The sequence below is a fragment of the Phasianus colchicus genome, chromosome Z, assembly GCF_987193195.1.
Source record: "Phasianus colchicus chromosome Z, bPhaCol1.hap1.1, whole genome shotgun sequence".
In the NCBI taxonomy this organism is placed as follows: Eukaryota; Metazoa; Chordata; class Aves; order Galliformes; family Phasianidae; genus Phasianus; species Phasianus colchicus.
In genome coordinates, this window is record NC_143476.1 from 29,817,040 (window position 1) to 29,832,266 (window position 15,227).

General features: G+C 33.6%; 1 protein-coding gene across 1 annotated transcript in view; it reads right to left on the bottom strand.

Annotated features, from left to right (window-relative positions):
- ADGRV1 (adhesion G protein-coupled receptor V1) overlaps window positions 1-15,227 on the bottom strand; it is a 247,086-nt gene that overhangs the window by 154,084 nt on the left and 77,775 nt on the right. The window contains exons 59-73 of the mRNA XM_031607653.2: window positions 14,628-14,807; window positions 13,175-13,339; window positions 12,429-12,546; window positions 11,726-11,849; window positions 11,253-11,391; window positions 10,929-11,114; window positions 10,373-10,605; window positions 9,211-9,359; window positions 7,806-8,007; window positions 7,035-7,254; window positions 5,692-5,931; window positions 3,985-4,134; window positions 3,016-3,489; window positions 2,148-2,291; window positions 204-375 (exon numbers count right to left, since the gene is read on the bottom strand). Of these exons, the coding sequence (XP_031463513.2) occupies window positions 204-375; window positions 2,148-2,291; window positions 3,016-3,489; window positions 3,985-4,134; window positions 5,692-5,931; window positions 7,035-7,254; window positions 7,806-8,007; window positions 9,211-9,359; window positions 10,373-10,605; window positions 10,929-11,114; window positions 11,253-11,391; window positions 11,726-11,849; window positions 12,429-12,546; window positions 13,175-13,339; window positions 14,628-14,807 (2,896 nt within the window). The remainder of the gene's footprint in view (window positions 1-203; window positions 376-2,147; window positions 2,292-3,015; window positions 3,490-3,984; window positions 4,135-5,691; window positions 5,932-7,034; window positions 7,255-7,805; window positions 8,008-9,210; window positions 9,360-10,372; window positions 10,606-10,928; window positions 11,115-11,252; window positions 11,392-11,725; window positions 11,850-12,428; window positions 12,547-13,174; window positions 13,340-14,627; window positions 14,808-15,227) is intronic.

Genomic DNA, 15,227 nt, shown 5'->3' on the forward strand with positions numbered 1-15,227 from the left:
AGCATTATGTTTACCTCACAGACGGGTAACTATGACATTTAGTTCTTTCTCTACTCATAAATTAAACATACTGCATACAAATAAAAATCAGACCATACAATTCCATTCTAATGACACTTTATCAGAATAGGAAATACTTATAGATACCAGTAAGTAAAACAGTTATGCAACTATCATACCTCATTCCTCAGACAAGCACTTACCAAAAGAAGGAGTAATATTGCCTGGCTGAATGAAGTCAGTGGTTAGTTCTGGTGGGTATCCTGAAATCCAGTTAACTGTTACAGAGCCATAAACTCCTTTTCTGGTTATGACAGCCTGACCTGTTCCTGCTACAATATTTGTAAGTTGTAAAATCACAGATTCAAAGCCAACCTGGGGAAACATAATAGATTTTCTTACAGAAAATGGAGTAAGAATAGGCAATAACACGTGTTCAAGCATACTATTTATCTTAAAATAGGTATTTCACAATCATTTTACATGTAGTTGTGATGCAAGTTTGGTGTATATGGACAGATACACACACACAAACAATTCCTTAACAAGTCTACAATAATTCTGTTAAATCTGAGATTTTTGAAAATTAAATCTCAGAGAAAGGAACTAAAATGACTTGGATTTCACTGCTGAAAACATTAAAAGAAAAACTTAACAACCTGTCCATGATGCTCACAGTCATAGCTATAGTACTGTACATATATACACATATGTGCGTGCACAGAGATAGAATTAATAACTGTGTATCCAGTGCAAATAAATTATTGCCATATGATACTGTTAACAGAATATTCTTGCTGGCATAATCTACTTTTCCTTTTCTTTAAGCAGCAGATGAAGTTAAAAGGATAATTCTCACATTCTAAAAACAGTAACTGGATAAGCATTGACAGAAACAATATTGAAGTAAATAATACTAATAGAGCTTTAAGTTTAATTAGAAATTAAAAGAAATATCAGGGCTTTAGGACAAATAAAATTACTTAATAAAAATTTAAAATTTAAGAATTCCATTTCTTTGCCTGATACATAAGAAATCATCTGAAGCACATATACCACATATATAAGCAAATTCTCTTTTCTCACTGTCATATGAAGTGGCCAAAGTTAGAATTTCTCACACTGTGATTAGACAAATGTATTGCCAACTGCATTAAAAACCAACATGATTTCTACTTCTTCCAGCATAAGGCACTATACAGTTGCTGTTATCAACTTTGGAGCTGCTGTACGTAAAGGCAGAATTAGTTCAGTATAACTTCTTGTCTTTTAAATCTCAGCACATTCATTTCATGTAAAGAAAAATATACACATTTTGCTCTGAAAGCAATGCCTCCCATTTTATTATGTCAGCCCATTAGGCAGATGTTGGTGGTATGGCAGTGCAGGTTGAACCTTCCCGCCAACATCCCTTTACATGTTGTTGCCATGTCACAGATGGCAGCAGAGGGGCAGTCCAGCAGAAAGGTATCTGACATGGAAATATTAGTAAAACAAAGGTGTGTCACTGAATTCTGCCATGCAGAAGAAGAAGCACTGATGCTTGCTGAACACTTATGGAGACCAAACAGTGAGTGTGAGCACAATGACGGGCAGGTGGTGCACATCAGCAGTGGCAGCAGCAACATGAAAGACAAGCCATGTTCTGCATGGCCATGCACAGTTGTCACATCACAAAATGAAGAGCATCTCAATCAGCTCATCTGTGCAGATCAGACAATGATGATGACTATGTTGAAAAATAGTGTGTTGTAGCTGAGAACTTGCTCTACCAAATAATGTAATTGTGTTCTATGTATCTGTTGCAGTTTCCAAGAAATAAATAGAAGGCATTACTTTCAGAATGAACAGTATAAATTAACTGCAATATTTACACTATTTACTGTTGCTTTAAGTACACCGATACATCAAAATTATTGGTTGGAGGGACATTTTCATGCAGTATTAACATATTTCAAATTAAAATTAAAATTAAAAAAGTTGTATGCAGAAAAGAAGTACACAGTATAATAACTACAGAAGTCTTGTCAGTCATTAAAATGGTTGCAATGAAAAAAACTTTAAGGAGCAAAATGAATCCTAACTGCACTTATCTTTTGAATGCAGTGTGGTAGAAATATTATATCAGCCTGATATATTATACTGACCTGTGAATTGGCAGCTTCTGCAGGAACAAGCACAACAGCTGACTTTGCTTTTTCTAATATTTTAGGCACATCCTTGGCACTTTCTCTAACCAGGCTTACATTAATCAGTTCCAGAGTAAAATTCAAGCCCAATAAAAGGAATGCCTTTGAAAGGGAAAATTTAAATTAAAAGGTAGAAAATTAATTCCAGAAAAAGCATGATATCCACCAGTTAAAAAAATTAAGTAACAGACTGATGAGCAACTTTTGTTCTATTTACATACAAAAGCAGTGTTTTCAAGACTAGCATTTTATTACCTTGCACAAGTAAAAAAAGAACAAGTAAAACATCAATGTTGAGAATGCGATTGACTAGCAGTTTGTTGAACTTGCAAAGCATTTATTTTCATTTTAATAAATTGTAAATGGAAAAGCGGGGCTCAGCTCACTTTTCATCTTTACAATTCTGTGAATGTAATTCTGTACTAAGTATACCAAATAACCTGACAATGCTGACAACAAATATATCTGCTGCTTTATATGTCAGCAGCAACAGATCATTACTGACAATCCAAACTGAAAACTTGAGAAAGTATTTTTTGATGCATAAGATAATAAAATATGGAAATTATTATAATGAAGATCAGTGATGGAAACAAAATGACTATATGAACGTATGCATAGAAGTGATTTTGCAAATATTATCTGAAAACACAATATTTAACTTCACTTCTTCCCAGAAATAGGGTATTCATAAGGTTTAAAATGTCTTCTTTGCTCTTTCACAGTGGATACTGCTGAGAGTATAGCAACATTCCAGCACATTTGCATTGTTATTAAGACAAAAGTAGATACTAGATAGCTAAGGATCTAAAAGCATTATACAGACCTGGCTGCTTATTGGCACTCTTTTCACACCAAAGCTGGCACCATCTTTTATGGTGAGATATCCCCTCTCATTTTCAGGTGCAATTAGTTCTTTTTCTTGATGAGACAAGATACGGTATTCAGTGACCACTTCTCCAAATGTCCCAGCATGCCGAGTTACATTAATCTGAACATACCGATCAAGGTCTTTCTCTACCAATACTGACTGCTGATCAGAGTACAAGGCAAATACTCCATGGGGATCATCATTTGCAAAAACATTTATCTTTGAAATTCTTTTATCTTCATCTAGATCTGCTCCACCTTCTACTGAAATCAGTTGAACTATATAGTTCTCATCCAGTTCAGGAACATCATCAGGTAACAAGTAGATAATTATTTCTGCTGTACTCTGTTGGTCAGCAATGACAACAGATCCCTCTGTTGTAAGAAAGTCACCTGTCATGTCAAATTCACTATATAATTTCCAATGAACCTGAAATGAGTTAAAAAAAGCAAAAGAAAACAAAGCTAAACACAGAGTCAGAAACCAACATATGCTTTGAAACATGTTTAAAAATTGTATATATTTTTGACACCATGATCTTTGCTGTCTGTTCTCTTTCCAAGATTCTTTAGAATAGAAATTTGTCAAGAATCCTCATTTAATACAGCATATTCATTCATTAATTAGAAGAAAATAAATATATAAACAGAAATTAAATAATTGTTAAAACACAGACTTCAAAAATACTTCAGTCAAGTGAGGAGACTGAATATGATTTTTCAAACCACAGACAGTTACGCTGAACCCCTTGCTAAATTCAGTCTGAAAGGCAATATTTCAAAAATGCATTGGAGCAACAATCAATTGAAAGAAACAGAAAAAAAAAAAAATCCCTCCGTTCTGTATATGTTCATATTTCAGATTATTATGCAGATGATTTCAGATTATACTGTTTATTAGAAAAAGAAATAAGAATGAGAATACCGTTATGTTTCCCAAAGTGCCTTGAACTCGTCTGAGAAACAGTGTAATACTTAGTGGTCCCTCCAGTGCTGAGGGCTCTGTATAGTTCCGCTCAAATAACGATTCAGAAGCAAACTGTACAATTCCATTGGGATCACCAAACTTCTGTATCTGTAAACAAAGCAAACAACAACAACAAAATGAGAAATGTAGAATGAGCTATATTCTTGCCAAAATCATTAAAGTTTTTATTGTGCTATAGGGCATATATCTACTAACTTTTCCTATTGACTTATCTCATCTGAATATTAAAGAGTTCAGTAGAAGTTAACAGAGTCTGTGAGAAGAATTTAAAAAACAGAATACAGGAACATTGGGGTATCAGAAGGGAGTGATATCAAGCCCACATTCTTTCATGCACACATAGAAGATTGTTGTAGATCTGTGGATAACTTTCTGATTTGTGAGATCCTACAGTGATACCTGAAGAAGTCTGAGCAAGTCCTAAATTAAATACGAATCAAAATTTGATGTAGTCAGTAAATACACAAGCATCTTTGTCTTTGATTAATTGAAACTTCATATGAAAACAAACAGCAATGACAATTCTGTCCACTCAAGCCTCACTTAACAATAACACCTTGTACATTGTGGTTAAAACATATTTGAGAGAGTAAATTAATTTTGAAAGAACTAGGAAAGAGTATCCCATGGAGATAAGATTAAGACACAGTAGAGAAAGCATAGGTGTCCTCCTTTCAGTTTTCAACAAACTCAAAATTGTCCAGACCTCTTTGATGGGATCAAAAGACACAAGCAGACAATTGTATTTATAATAAGTCATTGATGCAAATTTATTCTAAAATTTTTACCATTAATCCAATCTACCCTCTAAAGCTTCTTTATGTATCTTCTGAATACTTGGAGAGAAACAGAGATAATAGTACACAAAGAGAACTAGAAATCCAATTTGTAAATATTTTGATCATTTTTGTATTCTTACTATACTGATGTAGTTTCAGCAGACATAAAGGCTGTATAAAGAATCAAAGACTTCTGCCTTGGATTAGCTGTGCACAAACACCGGTGCCTACAGAGAAAACAATTTATTGGTATGCAAGGTGAAATATGGTATGTATTGGTATGCATTTCATTTCAAGGAATAAACCTGGTCTCTGAAGGACAACCTGTGGAAAAAGGAGTTAAGTCCATCCATACATTACAATGTATTGCCAGAAAAATCATTACAGCCAACCTTCTTTTTTTTTTTTTTTTTTTTTTCCCCTCTCTCCTTATAAAAGTCTCAAATAGAAATCCTTCACTTCAGTATCCCTAAAGGAAGTATTTGTCCTTGACAGCTTCTCTGCCTTACTTCTCTATCTGTCTTTCACTCTGATCTTTTTATTTCTTTAACATGCACTAGTGGGAGGAGAAGTAGAAGTCAAAATAGTGAGTTAGGATTTAAGACCCATTCATGCTCCCACCAAACAGAACCACAAACTTCTGCAAGGAAGGCAGCCAAGTCAGGGCTCATATACTAATTTTTACTGATAGATTATTTGCAACATTTTCTTAAGAACTCAAGTCGTACCAATACATGTGAGTAGAAAAGGCAAGAAAGCCAGATGACAACCTATGCAATCAATATGATTAATTTTGAAAAGTTTCATAGGATAAATGCCCATATCAACAGAGATCTCAGAAAACAGAAAAGCAATGATGACTTACTATTAGTGTAATGTTGTTTGCCTTTGGATCTATTTCTGTTTCACCTTTGACAAGGCTCAGTCTAATAACAAATATCTCCTGAACTTCAATTTCTTCATGAGGATAGATTTGTAGATGAATAGTTCTCAGACCTCCTTCTCCTTCTCCAAAATAAAATGATCCATTCACAGGGTCACCAATGTCACTATTCAAAGGAGATAAAATGTCTTCTGAATTGGGCCCTAAAATGTCCCAATTAATCTGTGGAAGATATCAGTTTCAGAATAAGAATGATGCTATGTTACAGTAGGCCTCCAAGAGTGAGAAATGACAGAGCGCCATAAGTGAACTAAAGTTCCTTAATCTGGTAAGTAATGATGTTTAAATCTTTGTTGATAATAATGAACCACAAAATATTCATAATGAATTGCATGTAGAAAATTGAATAATCCTTTGGAAAAATAAGCATATCAAATTACAAAAGGAAATTGTGAGAGTTAACCACAATGCCAATTTATTAAAATCGATATATGAATAATATAAAAAATTAGTTAGAAATGAAACAAATTTCTTAGGAGCACCTAATGGGAAAAACACAGGCCAGTTTTTAATTCTGCCCTTGTCCAGATTTTGTTTTTGTGAAGCTCCCCAAGTAAATCACTTCATTTAAAATGTAATATTTGACCTAAAACAAGAAACACTTATTTAATATTCTGCAATAAAAGTTTTAAATTCCTCAAATGATTTTTTTGTACTTTTGCAGCCTGATTAAAAACTAGAATATTTTCAAGATTTCCTATAATTACATTTGCTTTTGAGGAGGCTATATTCTGCACTTTAAATATCATTTTTATTTTGATTGCTTTAACTTTTTTCTGCTTTCTCTAATGACTTTTAGAGGAAAAAACTCAAAGACGACTAAGACAATTTTTACATGGGAAAGAGATTTTCCACTATTTGTCAAGACTATGAAAGGCTTGCCTTGGTTCTTACTTATATCTTTCTTTACCATTGGTCTGGAAACCTAGAAAATTCATAATGCACATGTTATTGATTAAAAAAAAATTGACCAGCTTGAGGAAGTAATTCAACTAAATTAAACGAAACCTGTAGTGTATTATATGGACCATGTTTCTGGCAGGATTAGGAGCTAGTTTAAAACATTAGACCACAATAAAAGTTGAAAAAAAGAAGGAGAAATAGAAAAGTTTAATTACATTTTTTGCTATACTGCAACTATACATAACAAAGGCTCTAATTATCCCATCAGAACTCAGTCACAAAGAAGTTTTTGTAGGAAAATGCAGGAGCTTTTTGATCTAGCAGCTGGAAAGCAACCAACATCTTTGACAGCCAAAGCCTACCTGTGTGTCTCCTAACAATCTTCCAGTTCTTTCCAGCACCAGAGACAATGTCATGGGTGTATCAGGATTGGGAAGTATAATTCGACTTTTGTTAAGAAATCGGACAATGCCCAGGGGCGAGTCACTTTTAGCAATAGTGATCTGGCTCACTAAATGGAGTCCAAGGACTGCTCCACCAGTAGCTCCTGTCAGTTGGATTTCAAATTGCTCTTCAAATTCACTGGAAGAAAAAAAAAAAAGAGAAACAAAAAAAGAGAGAGGGAGAAAGAGTATGAGAAATCCCCAGCATCATCACACACACACACACAGATACACAGACACACACACACAGACACACACAAAGATAATTAAAAATATACTCAATTCAACTAATTCAATCATGGAGCTCTCTGAATATACGTAAAAGTCAGCTCAGTAAACTTACAACAGAAGATTCCTCCTTTTTAGAATGAATGATGATAAGTGAAATAAAAAGAATGTCCTACTCCCCATTTATATTAAATACCTAATATCTAATAGATACCTAATAATTCCAACAACCTAACAAACTGCCTACATTTCATATGTCTATGAAACTTTAATAATAGTTTCCCTTTTCCTTTTTAAATTTAGATGCATTTTTCAGCACTGTAACAATTTCCTTTTTTATTCCTTTTTTATTCCAATTTTACATATAGCTACACTGCTTACTGTTAAAAAAAAAAAAAAAAAAAAAAAAAAAAAGATTACTGAACAGTAATTTAATAATAAATCATCAGAAAAATAAATTACCTTTCTTCATCATCAATAATAGAGATGTAAATAAAAGTCTGGTTCTGACCATGATAAAACGTGACTGAGTTGTTATGGATTACATAGTCAACTCCATTGGGAAGTGCAGAAATACTTCGAGAAAGAAAATCAGCTGTTACATAGCCATAAGTTCCACGCTTCCTCACAACAGGAATCATAATTACTCCAGCATCTTCCTCTACTACAAGAATGATTAAGAAAAAATTACTGTAGATATTTTATGTCAGTTTTTTTAAATGTAAAGAATTATGTATTTAAGTCCATTTCTTTCTGTATACAAAAGAAGTTTCCACAAGCATTACTTTTGAAAATTGAGTACTCCACTTCTAACATAATTTTAATGCAAGCAAGAAGTTGTTTCTTGTAGCACAGTAATACTTTCTTCTTCAATCAAGATGGAAGTTTATGTTCTAAAAACTTTGCCTGCTATTTTTCCATTTAGATTCTTAGTCAGTGACTAAAGGTAATGTAAGCATCTTCTATCAAATAAATAATAGGAAAAAAAAAATCTTATGCTGCTATAATATAATTTGTGTGAATGACAGGTTATTGTTTCTTTAAAAAAAAAGTTTACACATTAAGTCACTTCATCATACTATATTATGCTCATTTTATCTTCAGCAAATGTAAAAGCAAATCTTCAGGATTAGGGAAAATCAGTGTGATAAATGAAGAAAATTTCAAATAGGTTTTAAACACTTAAGCAGAGAAGCTATCATCTTAGGAACAGTTTAAATTCAAAAGAACTACTCAAGAGCAAATTGAAATGGAGCTAGGTATGTTGAGAATCTAGGAAAATAATGACAAGGAACTCATTTTATTAATGACTTTTATAGTCAATTATTTTAGCTGATATGAAATGTCAGTTCATTTCTTTCATATTTTTACTTACTTCAAGGGAGCAATAAACAGGTTTCAACTATTATTCAACTACATATGTATTAAGCCAGCTCAGTTACTATTCTTTAATGACAGTACGCACATAAGAAATAGCTGAGTGAAACAACTGTTACACTGTCTTATGGTAATTTCCACTTAAAAAAACAAAGTAGTTTCAGTGTTACTGCTGAGCGTCTCAAATGCAAACTGAGAATATTCTGGGTAAAGGAGACCTGTTCTTATGATGAAAGACACTCAAACACATAGCAGGCCACTTCTCTCGTTCCCTCACTCTCAAGTTTATCACCTCAGGTACCTAAGTAATACAACCTGAACCATCATGATACAGCAACAGAAAGTATGAAGAAAAATTGCTGAAGAACTTATTTACAGCTGCTTACATACTTGGTATCAAAACTCAGAAAAGATGTTGGAAGTTAATTCAAAAAATTTATGTCCGAGTCACAGACTTATCTTCTAACTCACACTGAAAGAGCAAACTAACCTTGTACAAAGATGTACTGCGGATCAAATTCTATGATGCCTTCTGCATTGTCACTTTTTGCTATAGTTACTCGCACTGTGGATATATTTCCTATTACAGGAGGTTGATCCAACTGTAGACCATTTTCTTTGATGGTAAAATCAAATCCACTTTCAAGAACACAATAAAAAATAAGAATAATAATTAAAAAGTTGTGAAAGTATTAAGATTAATGTCATTTTAATGATTACTACAAATACTTCTATTTTCTGAGAGTAATTACCAAAGACTTTCTTGCCACATTTTCTTAAAACATTATATGAAAAAAATAATAGTTTACTTCCAGCAATGTTTATCTTTCATTTTTTTTTCCCAGGAAACTCTAGAAAATATTAATGAGATTATACTCTAAGCAGATTAACAATCTATTAGCAGTGAAACCCATGCACTATACATGACAACATGCTTCAAAAAAGAAGCCTTGAAAACTTCAATCAGGAAAATCTTAACTAGTAATTGTCTGTATAGGTCATTCCCATTGCTAATATATTACATGGCTATCATAACGACCTATGTTTGTATCTCTATTGGAATCCACAATTTTGATGATCTTTCCTAACACAGTCTCTGTAAATACAAACTTTTAATACAACTTCTCACAAAGAGATATAAATGAAAAGAGAATGAATTGGAATTGTAAAAAATATAGTTCCACATCAAAGTAATTCCATACAGTAACAAGTTCACATACTCCACATTTGTGTTTTTATTCTACATAATGTATTGTTACACCTGCTTGAAATACAGAGCTGCATTCACTGCTTTGCTGTTCCTTCTGGTAGAAAGTGTTCTTTGTGATACTACTAAACCACATATAGTATTTATAGCATAATAAGCATGTCTCAAATAAGCATGTCACAGGATGTATAACAATCTTGTTAACACCTGTTCCTTAAACGTTCAAGAAATGAATGCAATGTATGGGCTCTCAATCAGCAAAATGTTCATGCTAATATTAAGAAAACTGATTTCCTTATTTCTATCATGATCACTGTTACAGCTGTCTTATGAAGTTTTACATTAGGACAGCTAAATTTCATGGGTGACTTTATGCAGTTAAGTGAGCTATCATGTTTTTCAGCTTGTTATCGATCTGATTTGCAACAAGATATTCTTTCTTTACCTTCCTTGAAGTTCCACTTTGGTAATCATCACTGAAAAGTCTTCAGGACCTTCAGGAATGTCATCATCATGAATTTCAATCAAAATCATTTTACTCTCCTCATCTGGTTCAAATAATAACTCCGTTACTGTGGAAGTGAAATCAATTCCCTCCTCTGCAGTTCCATTTATTATCTGAAACCAAAGATGCACTTTGCCATAGCATCCTCCGAAGCGCACAATAGTGATGTTAACCTAAGGGGAAAAAACACTTATTAAATAAATAAATGTATTAGAAATTTTGCTCTTCTATTACAGTTGCTTTCAAAACTGTTCTAAAGGCATCTTTTCAACAGGTTTAGAGATAACATCTGCTTTTAATAAATACAATTTATATGCAGCCTAGCAGACGGCACTCTTTCTCAGAGTGTTAAAAATGTCCAAAAGCCATGATAGAGCTTGTGCTATGATAAGCACAGGAAATCTTTGATTTATTTTTCTTCTGAAGTTAAGCATAAAAATAGCAAAATACTGAAATCTTTGAACATTTTAAATAGGAATGAAGTTTAATCTAATACCCATCTTTCTTCTTCTGTTGTTTGGAATAATTCTCTTGAAAATGTAAACTCTCCATATGGAAGATCACTGGCAGCCATGGTAATATTTGCTATGTTGCTAGATTCATTTATTAGTGCTCCATCACTGATTCCAGTTAGTTGAAACTGGTAATAACGCTTCTCCTCAGGATGGTCATCATCTAGAGCCTAGGGAGCATGAACAAGGAAAGTTAAAAGGATTTATACTATATCCTGGGAGACAGATATAATTTGTTTCTAACCAAGATAATATCTAAATAAAAGAAAGGGTTCAAAGTAGCTACTAGTGTAAAATCTGTCTCAGACCTGTATTAAAACAACTGCAGCAGACTGTCTATCTCTCATCGTCAAGGTTCCCGATATTTCAGCAAATTCTGTATGATGAGGAGGTGTTATATTCCAGTGTATCGTGACCTCACCAAAAATCCCTGGGCCACGTGTCAGGCTGCAGTTAAGAACACAAATACAGATTTTATTTTCTTCCTTTAATAGTTAATATCCAATCCAGAGAAAAACAGTATATCATACTATTGAGAACAACAGAAATGCTATTAGCACTGTGAAGATTGAGTTATTTCATAAAAGAGAGAACATTTTTGCAATTTTTGGTTCCTGTGATGTGTATTCTGACCTTCTTTAAAAATACACTTCTAAATTTAAAAATAGTTCACATTTTAGAAGAAATAATAATATACAGCAATCAAGAAATGCTTGAAAAATATGGATCTTCATTGCTTCTGAGATTCTCCTTTATCTGGAAAAATGAGAGATGCACCTACCTAATAAGAGCAGTCCCATTATAATTTCCAGAAGGTTCTCCAATCAGAACATGCTTGAATGATTGACCTATTCCAACCACCCCAGAAGCTCCTTCATCACCCAAAATAATGATGGTGGCCAGACCTAGAACAAAGCTTCTAACATTAAATATTTTTTTGTAATGTACAACTGAAAGTTAACTTATGAAGATTTTATGAATTTTAAGCATTGGCTACCTAGAAAATTGTAGAAGCCCCATTGTTTAATCTTCAGAATTTGATAAGATAATGCCTTCAGCGAACTCTCCTTTAGTATGGTTTTCACTGAATAAACACCCTGTATGGTCCCTTCCGAACAAAACTAACCTATGGTTCCTACAGGTCCGAAGCTGGGCTTGATTGTTGCTTTTTGTTAAAGAATACTTTTTGCACAGTGTTAAATGTTTTGTCTTTCTGTATTTTGTTTGCTTTTTCATGCCTGAACACAGCAGTTTATATCAACAATTTAGAACGAAAAAAATATGACCTAAAATTCTTACTCATTTCTACAGACACGTAAACAACTTATGAAAAAAGACTGACATTCCAAAACAATCAAAGAACCCACATCAAAGAACACTGCAAAATTCAACATACATAAGCACCACAGTCTAATACAAGCAGGCTTAGTAGAATTCTCATATGAAGTGTCTAAAAATTAGAATGTAGTTAAATAATTATTTACCATTTACAGGGGATATTTCTGCATCACCAGCAGAGACTAGCTGAATGGTAAATGTTTCATTCCCTTCCAGGATACCATCTTCTACAGCACGAATAACAATAAACTTCTGGGATTCAGTCTGGATCATGTAAAGAACCAGAAGATATATATATATATTTATGCATATATGAAGTGAAACTAAAAAAAAAATACAGTATTATACTATGCAAAAAACTACTTGTCATCAACAGCCTATGTTAAGTATATGCATATGCTTGGTATATTTGAACCTTTTTCAAAAAAATACATTTCTGATTAACCTAAAATGTTTACTCACAGGTTAATAAACAGTAAAAATTGCCACATAAACATTATGTTCTATCCAAGAAATTCTCTGGATATTCTGCAATACTCTGCAGAGGCTGAACATTCTTCATGCTTCTCATTTCTTCAAATTTATTTTTTGATTGTATGATAATGGAACCGAATCGTTCCTATAATCATTACTCACATGGAGTATATTGCTGTTCCTCTTTCTTAACAGTAAAAACAACTCATATTTGAGAAGCATGTTTTCCTGTTGGTAACATTACATTGCTTTAAAAGGAGCATAACAGTTTTCCTCATTGGTTCAAACTAGCCTTTTGGTAGTGTAATCTCTAGCTTAATAAACATCAAACAAAAATAAAAATCAAACAAACAAATTCATGAAGAAAAAATCTGTAGATTTAAAAATAGTAAATCAATTATTGTTGTATCAGAAATACCTCATTAAAGTGAAGGGTACCATTCAGAGGGGTCAGATCATGTTCAGCAGCCTCCTCGAGAATCCATATCACTTTAACTGCTCCCTGTCCACCAGGACTTCGACTTACAGTGAGCAGTGCAATCGCTGCAGAGTCATCAGGTGTCTGAGGTTCCTTCAGTATTATCTGAAGAAAAAAGAAGAGGAGGAAGATGAAAAGTTTTTATCAAATGCATTCATAATGACTAGGAAGGAAGGAAGGAAGGAAGGAAGGAAGGAAGGAAGGAAGGAAGGAAGGAAGAAAAATATAAGAAAAGCATTATTAACAACAACGTAAACCAAGGAAAATAATGGAAATCAGTAAGAAGATAACAGGCATAGGAAATGTATGGAATTCTGCTAGCAAATATGAGTCACTCAAGCTACTTTCATATGGTCTGTGAATCAAAACAATCACAGACAGTAAGTCACAAGCAGTCACCAGTAAAATGGACAGCAGAAGAATCATTCAGTGACAATCATTAAGCTGAGAAATGTTTTGTAATTTCTTTCCAAACTTTAGTTTTAGTAATGAAGATTATTAAAAATCCATTCTAACATTCAGCAAAACACTAAAAATCCTACCTTGAACATGCTGGATTATTAGTACACAATTAAAATGCACTAATACAGAAGTCCAAGTCTGTGCTACAGTGCTGTCATTGCCATAATCATCAAACACAGTTAATAAAGACAAGCACTAATATGCCTTCCATAGAATCACAGAATGGTTTGGGTTGAAAGGGACCTTCAAGATCACCTTCAAGATCATCTAATTCCAACCCCCTGCTATAGGTAGAGACACTTCCCACTAGACCAGACTGACTCAAAGCCCCATCCAGCCTGGCCTTGAATGCCTCCAGGGAGGGGGCATTCACAACCTCACTGGGCAACCTGTTCCAGTGTCTCACACCCTCATTGTAAAGAATTTCTTCCTAATATCTAGTCTAAATCTACCCTAGTTGATTACCATTTCCCCTTGCCATGTCTCTATATGTGCTGATAAAAAATCCCTTCCCAGCTTTCCTGTAGGCCCTCTTCAGGTACTTGAAGGTCACTATAATGTTCCCCAAGAGCCTTCTCTTCTCTAGGCCTTAGAGCTCCACATCTCTCAGCTGTTCTCAGAGGGGAGGTGTTCCAGTCCTCTGATCATCTTCCTGGTCTTCCTCTGGACCTACTTCATATCCTTCTTGTGTTGTGGGCCCCAGAACTGGATGCAGTACTCCAGGTGGGGTATCATGAGAGCAGAGTAGAGGGGCAGAATCACCTCCCTTGATCTGCAGCTGGTCATACCTCTCATGATGCAACCCATTTTTAGTGAAAGAATTGTATTCCAGTGCAATGAAGGGTTATCAAAATCAGCTATGTGTTAGTTACACAAATCCAAAATCCTGCCTTTGCAGAAAATAGTGCAATCCAAATCAAATCAAACTCACATTTTTTTCTTCAAAACCAAATACTCCAACAGGAGAATCATTCGGTGGAATAGCAACAGTTACTAGTGTTTCATCTCCAAGTCTTGCACCACCGGTTACTCTCACTAAAGCAATTTTGAAGGTCTCAAGGAATTCAACTTCACTATCATCTATGATTGTAATTTCTATTTCTCCTGTATCCTGAAAGAAAAACAGAAAAAACAAAAACAAAAAAAAAAAGAAACTAAATTTCATTTCTAATATTCTGTATGAATTGTTTGAAAAATGTGAAATGTAAAATAAATAAATTTTGTATAATTATAGATAAGCACATTGTTGATTGTGCTCATTTCTTACTATACTTGTATATTTTAATATACAGATAGACATCACTGCCATTCAGCCTCAATTCTGCTCAAAAAACATACTTTTCTATTGCCAAACACCAGTTCTCTTGACATAAACATCTTTTGTATACACCAAGTATTTGCAGGGACAGTATGAAATTTAAAACTAAAGAAACATACAAGTGTATTCTGAAAGTTTGTAGAGAAGACAGATTACGTTACAGATTTTTAGGCTAAAGGCCTTTATTATAAAAAATTATGGCTTCATTTAAAG